Source organism: Cherax quadricarinatus, chromosome 75 (genome assembly GCF_038502225.1).
Source record: "Cherax quadricarinatus isolate ZL_2023a chromosome 75, ASM3850222v1, whole genome shotgun sequence".
Lineage (NCBI taxonomy): Eukaryota > Metazoa > Arthropoda > Malacostraca > Decapoda > Parastacidae > Cherax > Cherax quadricarinatus.
In genome coordinates this window covers 5,251,376-5,269,877 of record NC_091366.1, presented here as the reverse complement: position 1 = coordinate 5,269,877, position 18,502 = coordinate 5,251,376, and the positions used below count along the sequence as shown (strand labels likewise).

General features: G+C 43.3%; 1 protein-coding gene across 1 annotated transcript; it reads left to right on the top strand.

The window, feature by feature from the left end:
* Positions 1–6,320: 6,320 nt before the first annotated feature.
* On the top strand, positions 6,321–10,804 carry LOC138854926 (homeobox-like protein HDP1). The gene is made up of 4 exons (XM_070100838.1): positions 6,321–7,229; positions 7,434–7,928; positions 7,965–9,476; positions 10,781–10,804. Exons 1-4 carry the CDS (start codon positions 6,321–6,323, stop codon positions 10,802–10,804), a joined length of 2,940 nt encoding a protein of 979 aa, XP_069956939.1.
* The last annotated feature ends 7,698 nt before the right edge of the window (positions 10,805–18,502 follow it).

The window sequence follows — 18,502 nt, the reverse complement described above, 5'->3', positions numbered from 1 at the left end:
TTGCCCTTAAACAGGACATCTCCACTGCCTCCAACCGTCTCCTCGCTGCTGCATTTACCACCCAAGCTTCACACCCATATAAGAGTGTTGGTACTACTATACTTTCATACATTCCCTTCTTTGCCTCCATAGATAACGTTTTTTGACTCCACATATACCTCAACGCACCACTCACCTTTTTTCCCTCATCAATTCTATGATTAACCTCATCCTTCATAAATCCATCCGCCGACACGTCAACTCCCAAGTATCTGAAAACATTCACTTCTTCCATACTCCTCCTCCCCAATTTGATATCCAATTTTTCTTTATCTAAATCATTTGACACCCTCATCACCTTACTCTTTTCTATGTTCACTTTCAACTTTCTACCTTTACACACATTCCCAAACTCATCCACTAACCTTTGCAATTTTTCTTTAGAATTTCCCATAAGCACAGTATCATCAGCAAAAAGTAACTGTGTCAATTCCCATTTTGAATTTGATTCCCCATAATTTAATCCCACCCCTCTCCCAAACACCCTAGCATTTACTTCCTTTACAACCCCATCTATAAATATATTAAACAACCATGGTGACATTACACATCCCTGTCTAAGACCTACTTTTACAGGGAAGTAGTCTCCCTCTCTTCTACACACCCTAACCTGAGCCTCACTATCCTCATAAAAACTCTTTACAGCATTTAATAACTTACCACCTATTCCATATACTTGCAACATCTGCCACATTGCTCCTCTATCCACTCTATCATATGCCTTTTCTAAATCCATAAATGCAATAAAAACTTCCCTATCTTTATCTAAATACTGTTCACATATATGCTTCAATGTAAACACCTGATCTACACATCCCCTACCCACTCTAAAACCTCCTTGCTCATCCGCAATCCTACATTCTGTCTTACCTCTAATTCTTTCAATTATAACCCTACCGTACACTTTTCCTGGTATACTCATTAAGCTTATTCCTCTATAATTTTTACAGTCTCTTTTGTCCCCTTTCCCTTTATATAAAGGGACTATACATGCTCTCTGCCAATCCCTAGGTACCTTCCCCTCTTTCATACATTTATTAAACAAAAGTACCAACCACTCCAACACTATATCCCCCCCTGCTTTTAACATTTCTGTCATGATCCCATCAGTTCCAGCTGCTTTACCCCCTTTCATTTTACGTAATGCCTCACGTACCTCCCCCACACTTACATTCTGCTCTTCTTCACTCCTAAAAGATGATATACCTCCCTGACCAGTGCATGAAATTACTGCCTCTGTTTCTTCCTTAACATTTAAAAGTTCCTCAAAATATTCTCGCCATCTACCCAATACCTCCATCTCCCCATCTACTAACTCCCCTACTCTGTTTTTAACTGACAAATCCATATTTTCCCTAGGCTTTCTTAACTTGTTTAACTCACTCCAAAATTTTTTCTTATTTTCATTAAAATTTCTTGACAGTGCCTCTCCCACTCTATCATCTGCTCTCCTTTTGCACTCTCTCACCACTCTCTTTACCTTTCTTTTACTCTCCATATACTCTGCTCTTCTTATAACACTTCTGCTTTGTAAAAACCTCTCATAAGCTACCTTTTTCTCTTTTATCACACCCTTTACTTCATCATTCCACCAATCACTCCTCTTTCCTCCTGCCCCCACCCTCCTATAACCACAAACTTCTGCCCCACATTCTAATACTGCATTTTTAAAACTATTCCAACCCTCTTCAACCCCCCCACTACTCATCTTTGCACTAGCCCACCTTTCTGCCAATAGTCGCTTATATCTCACCCGAACTTCCTCCTCCCTTAGTTTATACACTTTCACCTCCCTCTTACTTGTTGTTGCCACCTTCCTCTTTTCCCATCTACCTCTTACTCTAACTGTAGCTACAACTAAATAATGATCCGATATATCAGTTGCCCCTCTATAAACATGTACATCCTGGAGCCTACCCATCAACCTTTTATCCACCAATACATAATCTAATAAACTACTTTCATTACGTGCTACATCATACCTTGTATATTTATTTATCCTCTTTTTCATAAAATATGTATTACTTATTACCAAATTTCTTTCTACACATAGCTCAATTAAAGGCTCCCCATTTACATTTACCCCTGGCACCCCAAATTTACCTACTACTCCTTCCATAACATTTTTACCCACTTTAGCATTGAAATCCCCAACCACCATTACTCTCACACTTGATTCAAAACTCCCCACGCATTCACTCAACATTTCCCAAAATCTCTTTCTCTCCTCTACACTTCTCTCTTCTCCAGGTGCATACACACTTATTATAACCCACTTTTCACATCCAATCTTTATTTTACTCCACATAATCCTTGAATTAATACATTTATAGTCCCTCTTTTCCTGCCATAGCTTATCCTTCAACATTATTGCTACTCCTTCTTTAGCTCTAACTCTATTTGAAACCCCTGACCTAATCCCATTTATTCCTCTCCACTGAAACTCTCCCACCCCCTTCAGCTTTGTTTCACTTAAAGCCAGGACATCCAGCTTCTTCTCATTCATAACATCCACAATCATCTCTTTCTTATCATCTGCACAACATCCACGCACATTCAGACTTCCCACTTTGACAATTTTCTTCTTCTTATTCTTTTTAGTAATCTTTACAGGAAAAGGGGTTACTAGCCCATTGTTCCCGGCATTTTAGTTGACTTTTACAACACGCATGGCTTACGGAGGAAAGATTCTTATTCCACTTCCCCATGGATATAAAAGGAAAATTAATAAGACTAAGAACTATTAAGATAAAATCAAAAGAAAACTCAGATGAGTGTGTATAAATAAATGTGTACATGTATGTGTAGTGTGACCTAAGTGTAAGTAGAAGTAGCAAGACGTGCCTGTAATCTTGCATATTTATGAGACAGACAAAAGACATCAGCAATCCTACCATCATGTAAAACAATTACAGGCTTCGTTTTACACTCACTTGGCAGGACGGTAGTACCTCCCTGGGTGGTTGCTGTCTACCAACCTACTACCTTATATATATATATATATATATATATATATATATATATATATATATATATATATATATATATATATATATATATATATATATATATATATATATATATATAAGATGATAGTTCTAGGCCTTTCGTGTTGTAATCAACGCATCATCAGGAGCTTGCACTGTTGCAGAAGGCAGGATGAATTCCAAGCAAACATGTTCAGAGGAAGCGTTTTTGCTCCCTCTGTATCTTTCTCCTTTCCCTTTATTTTCCTCCTTCCTTCTTCCCCCTACTCTTACTCCTTCCTCTCTCGCCCCTCTCCCCTCGCCCCTCTCCTCCTAGCTGACTCAAACCTGCTGCAGGAAATATATGCAGAAAAGTTTATGATTGTGCTTCCCTGTATGTGTGTGTGTGTGTGTGTGTGTGTGTGATCGTACACACACACACACACACACACACACACACACACACACACACACACACACACACACATACACAACACACACACACACACAGCAGCAGCAGCACACAGAGTCACAAACGACTCACCAATTCATACAACATCAGTGTTGCAGATCGTCATTCTAAGAAAGGAACATTATTTAAAGATCTCAGGTTCGATATCCACCGCCTTGAGCTGTGAGACAAGACACTTACAGTTCACGACATATAGGAAACGCTTTTTCGGTCCTTACGACTGATGAAACCACTCTTATTAGAGGTAAAGGCTATTAGAGGACATTTATTAATAAATATCCTTAACTCTGCGTAATTCCATGATTGTGGCTTTAAGGAAAAACCATACCATGGGTGGGGTTTGAACCCGCGATCAGAGAGTCTCAGAACTCCAGACTCCAGACTCTCTGATCGCGGGTTCAAACCCCACCCGTGGTATGGTTTGTTTGCAGTCGTGTCATTACAGTTTCCTGAGTCATAGTGGCTTTCTTTGTACCAATCAAATTATGAAATGCAAACACACACTGTAACCTTTGTAAAGAAATAATCTTATAGGTGGCCCGGTGGCCTGGTGGCTAAAGCTCCCGCTTCACACACGGAGGGCCAGGGTTCGATTCCCGGTGGGTGGAAACATTTCGACACGTTTCTTTACACCTGTTGTCCTGTTCACCTAGCAGCAAATAGGTACCTGGGTGTTAGTCGACTGGTGTGGGTCGCATCCTGGGGGACAAGATTAAGGACCCCAATGGAAATAAGTTAGACAGTCCTCGATGACGCACTGACTTTCTTGGGTTATCCTGGGTGGCTAACCCTCCGGGGTTAAAAATCCGAACGAAATCTTATCTTATCTTATCTTATAATTTATAAAAATGCCTTTTCAACAAATCGGTATCACCAGACCATTTTTTCACCCCTGTGAGTGCCTGAAACCTTTTCCAACCTAACACACTCCTCTCAGTGCCATTAACATCCCCTCTAAAACCTCCCTTGACAATATCATAGAATTTAAAACAAATGAACGGGATTCGACCCCACTGTGTAGCAGTAGAAAAAAGTTTAGTGTCCCATAGCGTTTGAAAACTACATAGAAAACGGGAAGTAAACAGACTTGATGTGAGGGGTATATCTGGAGAGTGTTCCGGGGGTCAACGCCCCCGCGGCCAGGTCCATGATCAGGCCTCGCCGCTCTAATTCCCAGGATGAAGAGCTTTCACGTCTGAGGGTGTTCGCTCCGTGTTCGAGTCTCAACGACAGCAAGTAAACTTTATTCACTTTGAACAATCTGAACAGTTCAAACGGCATGAACAATCTGAACAATTCAAACGGCATGAACAATCAAACGGCATGAACAATCTGAACAATTCAAACGGCATGAGCAATCTGAACAATTCAAACGGCATGAGCAATCTGATCAGTTCAAACGGCATGAACAATCTGAACAATTCAAACGGCATAAACAATCTGAACAATTCAAACGGCATGAACAATCTGAACAATTCAAACGACATGAACAATCTGAACAATTCAAACGGCATGAACAATCTGAACAATTCAAACGGCATGAACAATCTGAACAATTCAAACGGCATGAACAATCTGAACAATTCAAACGACATGAACAATCAAACGGCATGAACAATCTGAACAATTCAAACGGCATGAACAATCTGAACAATTCAAGCGGCATGAACAATCTGAACAATTCAAACGGCATGAACAATCTGAACAATTCAAACGACATGAACAATCAAACGGCATGAACAATCTGAACAATTCAAACGGCATGAACAATCTGAACAATTCAAGCGGCATGAACAATCTGAGCAATTCAAACGGCATGAACAATCTGAACAATTCAAACGGCATGAACAATCTGAGCAATTCAAACGGCACGAACAATCTGAACAATTCAAACGGCATGAACAATCTGAACAATTCAAACGACATGAACAATCAAACGGCATGAACAATCTGAACAATTCAAACGACATGAACAATCAAACGGCATGAACAATCTGAACAATTCAAACGACATGAACAATCAAACGGCATGAACAATCTGAACAATTCAAACGGCACGAACAATCTGAACAATTCAAACGGCACGAACAATCTGAACAATTCAAACGGCATGAACAATCTGAACAATTCAAACGGCACGAACAATCTGAACAATTCAAACGGCACGAACAATCTGAACAATTCAAACGACATGAACAATCAAACGGCATGAACAATCTGAACAATTCAAACGGCACGAACAATCTGAACAATTCAAACGGCACGAACAATCTGAACAATTCAAACGACATGAACAATCAAACGGCATGAACAATCTGAACAATTCAAACGGCACGAACAATCTGAACAATTCAAACGGCATGAACAATCTGAACAATTCAAACGGCACGAACAATCTGAACAATTCAAACGGCACGAACAATCTGAACAATTCAAACGACATGAACAATCAAACGGCATGAACAATCTGAACAATTCAAACGGCACGAACAATCTGAACAATTCAAACGGCACGAACAATCTGAACAATTCAAACGGCACGAACAATCTGAACAATTCAAACGGCACGAACAATCTGAACAATTCAAACGGCATGAACAATCTGAGCAATTCAAACGGCACGAACAATCTGAAAAATTCAAACGGCACGAACAATCTGAGCAATTCAAACGGCATGAACAATCTGAACAATTCAAACGGCACGAACAATCTGAACAATTCAAACGGCATGAACAATCTGAACAATTCAAACGACATGAACAATCAAACGGCATGAACAATCTGAACAATTCAAACGGCATGAACAATCTGAACAATTCAAACGACATGAACAATCAAACGGCATGAACAATCTGAACAATTCAAACGGCATGAACAATCTGAACAATTCAAACGGCATGAACAATCTGAACAATTCAAGCGGCATGAACAATCTGAACAATTCAAACGGCATGAACAATCTGAGCAATTCAAACGGCACGAACAATCTGAACAATTCAAACGGCACGAACAATCTGAACAATTCAAACGGCATGAACAATCTGAGCAATTCAAACGGCACGAACAATCTGAACAATTCAAACGGCACGAACAATCTGAACAATTCAAACGGCATGAACAATCTGAACAATTCAAACGGCATGAACAATCTGAGCAATTCAAACGGCACGAACAATCTGAACAATTCAAACGGCATGAACAATCTGAACAATTCAAACGGCATGAACAATCTGAGCAATTCAAACGGCACGAACAATCTGAACAATTCAAACGGCACGAACAATCTGAACAATTCAAACGGCATGAACAATCTGAACAATTCAAACGGCATGAACAATCTGAGCAATTCAAACGGCACGAACAATCTGAACAATTCAAACGGCATGAACAATCTGAACAATTCAAACGGCATGAACAATCTGAGCAATTCAAACGGCACGAACAATCTGAACAATTCAAACGGCACGAACAATCTGAACAATTCAAACGGCATGAACAATCTGAACAATTCAAACGGCATGAACAATCTGAGCAATTCAAACGGCACGAACAATCTGAACAATTCAAACGGCATGAACAATCTGAACAATTCAAACGGCATGAACAATCTGAACAATTCAAACGGCATGAACAATCTGAACAATTCAAACGGCATGAACAATCTGAACAATTCAAACGGCATGAACAATCTGAACAATTCAAACGGCATGAACAATCTGAACAATTCAAACGGCATGAACAATCTGAACATTGTGAACTACATGTCCTTGACTCAAGGGAGGTTCCTTGATGCTGGAGAGGGGATCTTGATCCAGGGAATTAGATCTGTTCCAGTTCCCTGAATTGACCTTAAATGCCTTCCATTTCCCCCAGGCGCTGTAAAATCCCCATGGGTTTAGCGCTCCAATAATAATAATAATAATAATAATAATAATAATAATAATAATGTGAACTAGATAATCATTGCGAGTAATGTCGATAATGAGAGAGATGTGAACAAGGTGAACAATGTGAACAATGTGAACAAGGTGAACAATGTGAACAATGTGAACAAGGTGAACAAGGTGAACAATGTGAACAATGTGAACAAGGTGAACAAGGTGAACAATGTGAACAAGGTGAACAAGGTGAACAATGTGAACAAGGTGAACAAGGTGAACAATGTGAACAAGGTGAACAAGGTGAACAATGTGAACAAGGTGAACAAGGTGAACAATGTGAACAAGGTGAACAAGGTGAACAATGTGAACAATGTAAACAATGTGAACAAGGTGAACAAGGTGAACAATGTGAACAAGGTGAACAAGGTGAACAATGTGAACAAGGTGAACAAGGTGAACAATGTGAACAAGGTGAACAAGGTGAACAATGTGAACAAGGTGAACAAGGTGAACAATGTGAACAATGTAAACAATGTGAACAAGGTGAACAAGGTGAACAAGGTGAACAATGTGAACAAGGTGAACAAGGTGAACAAGGTGAACAAGGTGAACAATGTGAACAATGTGAACAAGGTGAACAATGTGAACAAGGTGAACAATGTGAACAAGGTGAACAAGGTCAACAAGGTGAGCAATGTGAACAATGTGAACAAGGTGAACAATGTGAACAATGTGAACAATGTAAACAATGTGAACAAGGTGAACAATGTGAACAAGGTGAACAATGTGAACAAGGTGAACAAGGTCAACAAGGTGAGCAATGTGAACAATGTGAACAAGGTGAACAATGTGAACAATGTGAACAATGTGAACAAGGTGAACAATGTGAACAAGGTGAACAAGGTGAACAAGGTGAACAATGTGAACAAGGTGAACAAGGTGAACAAGGTGAACAATGTGAACAAGGTGAACAAGGTGAACAAGGTGAACAATGTGAACAAGGTGAGCAAGGTGAACAATGTGAACAAGGTGAACAAGGTGAACAAGGTGAGCAATGTGAACAATGTGAACAAGGTGAACAATGTGAACAATGTGAACAATGTAAACAATGTGAACAAGGTGAATAAGGTGAACAAGGTGAACAAGGTGAACAATGTGAACAAGGTGAACAAGGTGAACAAGGTGAACAATGTGAACAAGGTGAACAAGGTGAACAATGTGAACAAGGTGAACAATGTGAACAATGTGAACAATGTAAACAATGTGAACAATGTGAACAAGGTGAACAAGGTGAACAATGTGAACAAGGTGAGCAATGTGAACAATGTGAACAAGGTGAACAATGTGAACAATGTGAACAATGTAAACAATGTGAACAAGGTGAACAAGGTGAACAAGGTGAACAAGGTGAACAATGTGAACAAGGTGAACAAGGTGAACAAGGTGAACAAGGTGAGCAAGGTGAACAATGTGAACAATGTGAACAAGGTGAACAAGGTGAACAATGTGAACAATGTGAACAATGTGAACAAGGTGAACAAGGTGAACAATGTGAACAAGGTGAACAATGTGAACAAGGTGAACAATGTGAACAATGTGAACAATGTGAACAAGGTGAACAATGTGAACAAGGTGAACAATGTGAACAATGTGAACAAGGTGAACAATGTGAACAATGTGAACAAGGTGAACAATGTGAACAATGTGAACAATGTGAACAATGTGAACAAGGTGAACAATGTGAACAAGGTGAACAATGTGAACAAGGTGAACAATGTGAACAATGTGAACAAGGTGAACAATGTGAACAAGGTGAACAATGTGAACAAGGTGAACAATGTGAACAATGTGAACAATGTGAACAAGGTGAACAAGGTGAACAATGTGAACAATGTGAACAAGGTGAACAATGTGAACAATGTGAACAATGTGAACAAGGTGAACAAGGTGAACAATGTGAACAATGTGAACAGTTTGAACAATGTGAACAAGGTGAACAAGGTGAACAATGTGAACAATGTGAACAGTTTGAACAATGTGAACAAGGTGAACAATGTGAACAAGGTGAACAATGTGAACAAGGTGAACAATGTGAACAATGTGAACAAGGTGAACAATGTGAACTGGAGACAGAATGAATTCTTATATCTTAGACCTAAACACAAGTGCCTTAAAAGATTTCCCTTCCCTTGGATCAAACTTTGTATTCCCCTTGCGTTGTGTGACATACAGATCTCGCACTCTCCTATTGTACAAAAAAATAATAACAGTGGAAATAAGCCGCACTGGGTTATCCTGGGTTATTTTGGGTTATCCTGGGTTATCAACTCTCCAGGAGTTAATAATCAGGTTATTTCCTTCTTCTTCTTCTTCTTCTTCTTCTTATTATTATTATTATTATTATTATTATTATTATTATTATTATTATTATTATTATTATTATTATTATTATTGTGTGTGGTTCAGCTCACACACTAAGGCGCCGGGGTTCGATCTTTGGACGGGTGGAAACGTTGGGCATATTTACACCTGCTGCGCCTGTTCACCTAACAATTAGTAGGTACCTGATGTGGCTTTATTGTGTTATCCTGGGTTACTAACCCTAATATTCATCAACAAAACTCGCGCATACAAATATGTCACCCTTTTAATAATAATAATATCATTATTTACTACCAGTACATGTACAAGGTATACAAGTGCATGTACAAGGTATACAAGTACATGTACAAGGTATACAAGTACATGTACAAGGTATACAAGTACATGTACAAGGTATACAAGTACATGTACAAGGTATACAAGTACATGTACAAGGTATACAAGTACATGTACAAGGTATACAAGTACATGTACAAGGTATACAAGTACATGTACAAGGTATACAGACCATAGCTGACATCAGTGACATACTACTATATAGAAAGTCACTTGTTATGCTGAGCATTTCCCGCAAATTAGGTCAGTTTTGTCCCAGGATGTGACCCACACCAGTCCACTAACACCCAGGTACCTATTGTACTGTTGGGTGAACATAGACAGCCGGTGTAAGGTAACTCGTCTAATGTTACCACCCCTTCACCGGGAATCAAACCCGGCTCCTCATCATGTGAAGCGAGAGCTTTTGCTACCAGGCCACGGGGCACCGTAAAGGTATTTTTTTTTTAACTTTTTGGAGTTATTCTAGGTAATTTACACTATGTATGATAAAAATTATTATTATTATTATTATTATTATTATTATTATTATTATTATTATTATTATTATTATTATTATTATTATTATTATTATTATTATTTATACAGAGATGAGTGACATTCATTTGTGCTTGCAGAAATCCCAATCTTAAGCAGAAAATTTCGTACTTACTTATTTTTCAATATTTAAACAAATTATTATGGTGTAATTTCTCATTTGTCAGCGTATTAAACCATTTTCTTCATGAGTTTAGAAAAACTGCGACAAAATCAATGGTCAGAGTTCAATATAAAAGTCTACCCGAATTTTATTAAAGAAAACAAACGTTTAATGACGGTAACTTCTGTAAACTTGTATTATTGCTTATAACTGCTGGCACTACTATAATTACAATTATAATAATAATAATAATAATAATAATAATAATAATAATAATAATAATAATAATAATAATAATAATAATAATAATAATAATAATAATAAAAATAATAGGTTATCTGATCCTTTGCCAAATTGGTCGTCGAAATATTGAGACCTGTATTTGGATCCTGTCCTGATGGATTAGGTACAGGTACACGTAAGTACAATTATCGGATCGACACCATGCCCAGCCCTTCTAGGGCAGGGTAGGTGCCTGAGCCGGAGCTTGCAGCTCACAAGACTGTCATTCCCATTAGCCTCCTTGGGGCGGGGATGGCAGACCAGAGAGGCCTAGCTTGTGGCTAGGCCTGGGGACAGTTGGTCCCAAAGATGAGGAGGTACTTGTGCCTCCTCCCATGGGAGACTTAGGTCTCAGACACTCCCTAAAGAGGGAGCCAAGGCCGGGCCACCACTTGGAAAAGGCCCGGGCCGGGAGAATACCGACGAATCTTTAATAATAATAAGTATAATTATCATATATAGTGTAAATCACATAGGATAACCCACAAAAAAGGCAAAATGCCAGACATTAAAACTTCACAATGCCTGCCTTGCTAGGGTCGACCTTTAAAGTATTTTTATTGAACCAGTCAATACCTACTCCATTCTCCCCACCTTCATTATAATATTTATTGAGATAGATGGAACAAGTAGCGAACCTCGGGTACAACGCCTGGTTCCACCGAGCCACTGACTCCCACTCCCAACTACGTCGTGTGAGTTTACTTAAGTAGACGCAGACGTGTAGAGCTATCATACATAGTAACACATGTGTAAATTACCTAGCATATCCCTCTAGATATAAATATTTAAATAGTTCATTACCTTTGTAACTTGCTCAGTTATCAAAACTTTGCGGCCCAGTTCCTGGACCCATTAGGTACCTCTGTAATCTTTGGACTACCACCCAGAGGATGGGTGTGGGGTGGCTACCACCCAGAGGATGGGTGTGGGGTGACTACCACCCTGAGGATGGGTGTGGGGTGACTACCACCCAGAGGATGGGTGTGGGGTGACTACCACCCACAGGATGGGTGTGGGGTGACTACCACCCAGAGGATGGGTGTGGGGTGACTACCACCCAGAGGATGGGTGTGGGGTGACTACCACCCACAGGATGGGTGTGGGGTGGCTACCACCCAGAGGATGGGTGTGGGGTGACTACCACCCAGAGGATGGGTGTGGGGTGACTACCACCCAGAGGATGGGTGTGGGGTGACTACTACCCAGAGGATGGGTGTGGGGTGACTACCACCCACAGGATGGGTGTGGGGTGACGACCACCCACAGGATGGGTGTGGGGTGACGACCACCCACAGGATGGTTGTGGGATGACGACCACCAACAGGATGGGTGTGGGGTGACGACCACCCACAGGATGGGTGTGGGGTGACGACCACCCACAGGATGGGTGTGGGGTGACGACCACCAACAGGATGGGTGTGGGGTGACGACCACCCACAGGATGGGTGTGGGGTGACTACCACCCAGAGGATGGGTGTGGGGTGACTACCACCCAGAGGATGGGTGTGGGGTGACTACCACCCACAGGATGGGTGTGGGGTGACTACCACCCACAGGATGGGTGTGGGGTGACTACCACCCACAGGATAGGTGTGGGGTGACTACCACCCACAGGATGGGTGTGGGATGACTACCACCCACAGGATGGGTGTGGGGTGACTACCACCCACAGGATGGGTGTGGGGTGACTACCACCCACAGGATGGGTGTCGGGTGACTACCACCCAGAGGATGGGTGTGGGGTGACTACCACCCAGAGGATGGGTGTGGGGTGACTACCACCCAGAGGATGGGTGTGGGGTGACTACCACCCACAGGATGGGTGTGGGGTGACGACCACCAACAGGATGGGTGTGGGGTGACGACCACCCAGAGGATGGGTGTGGGGTGACTACCACCCACAGGATGGGTGTGGGGTGACTACCACCCACAGGATGGGTGTGGGGTGACTACCACCCAGAGGAATGGTGTGGGGTGACTACCACCCACAGGATGGGTGTGGGGTGACTACCACCCACAGGATGGGTGTGGGGTGACTACCACCCACAGGATGGGTATGGGGTGACTACCACCCAGAGGATGGGTGTGGGGTGACTACCACCCACAGGATGAGTATGGGGTGACTACCACCCAGAGGATGGGTATGGGGTGACTACCACCCACAGGATGGGTGTGGGGTGACTACCACCCACAGGATGGGTGTGGGGTGACTACCACCCACAGGATGGGTGTGGGGTGACTACCACCCACAGGATAGGTGTGGGGTGACTACCACCCACAGGATGGGTGTGGGATGACTACCACCCACAGGATGGGTGTGGGGTGACTACCACCCACAGGATGGGTGTGGGGTGACTACCACCCACAGGATGGGTGTCGGGTGACTACCACCCAGAGGATGGGTGTGGGGTGACTACCACCCAGAGGATGGGTGTGGGGTGACTACCACCCAGAGGATGGGTGTGGGGTGACTACCACCCACAGGATGGGTGTGGGGTGACTACCACCCACAGGATGGGTGTGGGGTGACTACCACCCACAGGATGGGTGTGGGGTGACTACCACCCAGAGGATGGGTGTGGGGTGACTACCACCCACAGGATGGGTGTGGGGTGACTACCACCCAGAGGAATGGTGTGGGGTGACTACCACCCACAGGATGGGTGTGGGGTGACTACCACCCACAGGATGGGTGTGGGGTGACTACCACCCGCAGGATGGGTATGGGGTGACTACCACCCAGAGGATGGGTGTGGGGTGACTACCACCCACAGGATGGGTATGGGGTGACTACCACCCAGAGGATGGGTATGGGGTGACTACCACCCACAGGATGGGTGTGGGGTGACTACCACCCACAGGATGGGTGTGGGGTGACTACCACCCACAGGATGGGTGTGGGGTGACTACCACCCACAGGATGGGTGTGGGGTGACTACCACCCACAGGATGGGTATGGGGTGACTACCACCCAGAGGATGGGTGTGGGGTGACTACCACCCACAGGATGGGTATGGGGTGACTACCACCCAGAGGATGGGTATGGGGTGACTACCACCCACAGGATGGGTGTGGGGTGACTACCACCCACAGGATGGGTGTGGGGTGACGACCACCCACAGGATGGGTGTGGGGTGACGACCACCCACAGGATGGGTGTGGGGTGACGACCACCCACAGGATGGGTGTGGGGTGACGACCACCCACAGGATGGTTGTGGGATGACGGCCACTCACAGTATGGGTGTGGGGTGACGACAACCAACAGGATGGGTGTGGGGTGACGACCACCAGCAGGATGGGTGTGGGGTGACTACCACCCACAGGATGGGTGTGGGATGACTACCACCCACAGGATGGGTGTGGGGTGACTACCACCCACAGGATGGGTGTGGGATGACTACCACCCACAGGATGGGTGTGGGATGACTACCACCCACAGGATGGGTGTGGGATGACTACCACCCACAGGATGGGTGTGGGGTGACTACCACCCACAGGATGGGTGTGGGGTGACTACCACCCACAGGATGGGTGTGGGGTGACTACCACCCACAGGATGGGTGTGGGGTGACTACCACCCACAGGATGGGTGTGGGGTGACTACCACCCACAGGATCTGTGTGGGGTGACTACCACCCACAGGATGGGTGTGGGGTGACTACCACCCACAGGATGGGTGTGGGTGACTACCACCCAGAGGATGGGTGTGGGGTGACTACCACCCACAGGATGGGTGTGGGGTGACTACCACCCACAGGATGGGTGTGGGGTGCATAATATATTAATCTAAAAATTAAACTTCCAAGAAAAAGTCAGAAAAGTGACTTAATTCCATTAGGGTTTAGCTTCGGCTTTTGTCCCTCCTTGTCTAACCCCTGCCTCTTCCCCCTCTTCTCTTCCACTATCCCTACTCTCCCATCTCACCCTTTAGGGTCTTACCTGAGGGTTTTTCAAAAAGATGGACCTAATTTCAAAGCAGAATATATTGAAATTTGTTCTGTCGTTTTGGAACACTGTGTATACTGTGGATGTAAATTTGTCGATACTCGCCTCACACAACGAGTGTCCGTGGTTCGATCCCCGGTACGGGTGAAAACATTGGGCGTTTCCTGACATCTGTTTTCACCGTTTACCTAGCAAGCAAGTAGGTACTACCTAGGTGCTCACCTAGTTGTGGTTGCAGGGGTCGATTCACAGCTCCTGGCCCCGCCTCTTCACTGGCAACTACCGGGTCACTCTTCCTGCTCCATGAGCAGGTGTTAGTCGACTGGTGTTAGTCGACTGGTGTTAGTCGACTGGTGTGTGTGTGGCGTCATGGGGGACAAGATTGAGAACCCAGTGGAAATAAGACAGTCCTCGATGACGCACTGACTCTCTGGGGTTATCCTGGGTGGCTAACCCTCCGGGGTTAAAAATCCGAAGAAAATCTTATAATAACGCTATATTAATACTTCTTTACGTTACATAATCAATTCCTCCAACTTATAAAAAAAGTTAAGGACCAACTATTATATTTATGCACCTCCAGACCGTAGTTGTACCTCGGGATACGAAAACCTCAAAACTCGAATAATTATGTAAGTGCATTTATGTAAGTGCCTTTGTAAGTGTATTTTTGGGGGGGGTCTGAAACAGTTTAATCTAATTTCCATTATTAATTATGGGAACAAATTCGTTCGGTATCGGCACTCGAACAGCCGTCTGGAACGAATTAAGTTCGTATCCCGAGGTGTAGTTGAAAAAATTTTAAGTAAGTAAGTAAGTAAGTTTATTCAGGTATACACAAATACAGTTACATAGAATTATCATACATAGCAGCATATGTGTAGAGAACCTGGGATAACCCAAAAAAGTCAGACAGAGTGACTTATTTCCATTGGGGTCCTTTTACCTTATTATTATAGTATAAAGGTTATAATATTTTCTTATTATTCTACAATGAAGATAACATCTTATTATCATACTAAAAAGACTATCTGCTACACCAAGGTCATTAAGACTATCTTCAATACGAGGGTCATTACAAGGAATAAGGTAAAATTTACACGTATGTTAGCTAAAAATAGAAAAACATTCCCCTCCCTTTCTGTAGCTACATTCATCAGACACCTTTTGGCACTCTTCTTGAACTGGTTCATGCTATGACTGGCTTTGACATGTGCGGGTAGTCTGTTCCATTCCTTTATTGCTGTACAATAAAAGGGGTTTGAAGCCTGGCCACTGACTGTGGGTACTACAAAGTTGTGTTCTCTCCCCCTAGTACTATGATTGCTTTGGTTCCCAACCTTGACAAAATTGACAGCAAGATATTCTGGACATTGTTTGTGAGCAATTTTATAAACATGATTTAGCTTCAGTTGTTTTACTCTGTCTTCAACATTCAGCATATCCAACTGCTGTAATTCTTCCGGGCCTACATGTTCTCTTGGTCCCAGCCCCAGGATGAATCTTACGATTTTGTTCTGGGTGATTTGCAGTCTATCTTTCAGTTTTTTTGTCAAGGCAGAGTACCAAGAAGAGCAAGCGTAATCCATATGGCATTGTATAAGGGCTAGACATAGGGTCCTGCGAGCCTCAGTAGGTAGACACTGTGCTTGTCTATAGAGGAACTTCAGTTTGGCATTCGCTTTCTTTACTACACTGTTCCCTATCAATTCTCCTGACATGCATGGGTCAAAGGGGATTCCCAGATATTTTACTGATGAAACCAAAGTGATGGGCTCCCCATTACATTGAACATTAAAATTATTTACCCTTCTCAGTTTATGTTTCGTGCCAAAGAGAATGGCTTCAGTTTTCCCTAGGTGTAATGATAGTTTGTTGTCTACTAACCATTTGCTGCAGGACTCCAGTTCCAGTGTTGAAACATTAGCAATATCTTGTGGGTCTTTACCTATCACTAACAGAGCACTGTCATCTGCATACAGTAGGAGTTTGCACTTGACACTGATAGGCATGTCATTGACATAACATAAGAATAGTAAGGGACCCAGAATACTACCTTGGGGAACTCCACATGTTATCGGCAGGGGTTCTGATTCTGTTTTGTTGATTTTGACTATTTGTCTCCTGTTGCTAAGGTAGGACTTAAACCAGTCTACAGAACCTATACCGATAGTTCCTAAACCTGTATTCCCTGGAACGCAGGAGGGAGAGATACATGATTATATACACCTGGAAAATCCTAGAGGGACTAGTACCGAACTTGCACACGAAAATCACTCATTACGAAAGCAAAAGACTCGGCAGACGATGCACCATCCCCCCAATGAAAAGCAGGGGTGTCACTAGCACGTTAAGAGACCATACAATAAGTGTCAGGGGCCCGAGACTGTTCAACTGCCTCCCAGCACACATAAGGGGGATTACCAACAGACCCCTGGCAGTCTTCAAGCTGGCACTGGACAAGCACCTAAAGTCAGTTCCGGATCAGCCGGGCTGTAGCTCGTATGTTGGTTTGCGTGCAGCCAGCAGCAACAGCCTGGTTGATCAGGCTCTGATCCACCAGGAGGCCTGGTCTCAGACCGGGCCGCGGGGGCGTTGACCCCCGGAACTCTCTCCAGGTAAACTCCAGGTAATAGCTTGAAGTTTATTACATAATATATTGTGGTTGACAGTATCGAAGGCCTTTTGCAGGTCTAAGGTTACCATGCCTATGAGGTTCCCCTTTGACATTTCAGTTCTCAGGTAATCCATCAGATTAATAAGGGAGGTATCGGTTGAGTAGGATCTTCTAAAGCCCGATTGATAGCTATGGAGAATGTTGTTGTCATTAAGGTACTTAACTACTTGAGAATACACCGCCCTCTCTAGAATTTTAGATATTATACTGAGTATACTAACAGGCCTATAGTTGCTTACATCAGACCTACTATTTTTCTTGAAGATAGGAGTGACTCTGGCCTCCTTGAACCCCTCCGGTACTGTATTAGTGGTGATTGATAGATTTATTATGTGAGCAATAGGGATTGACAGTTCAGAAGCACCATCTTTTAGGAACTTAGACGGGATGTTATCAGGGCCTGTGCTCTTAGTTGGGTTTAACCTGCTTAGTTCTTTTTGAATAAAGTCATGAGATACACTTTTTTTTTTTTCTGTCGTCTACTCCGGCGTACTTCAGTGTATCACTATCTTTAATACCCTTCTACATGACCTTAACTCTGTTATCAGGAAGAAGAAAGGGGGTAAGTGGTAATCTCTTTTAGTTTAATTTTAACCTACCCAGCAGTTATTTTAATATGTTTATTTAGTATCCCATACCCATCCTGTGGGTGGTAGTCACCCCATACCCATCCTGTGGGTGGTAGTCACCCATACCCCTCCTGTGGGTGGTAGTCACCCATACCCCTCCTGTGGGTGGTAGTCACCCCATACCCATCCTGTGGGTGGTAGTCACCCCATACCCATCCTGTGGGTGGTAGTCACCCCATACCCATCCTGTGGGTGGTAGTCACCCATACCCATCCTGTGGGTGGTAGTCACCCCATACCCATCCTGTG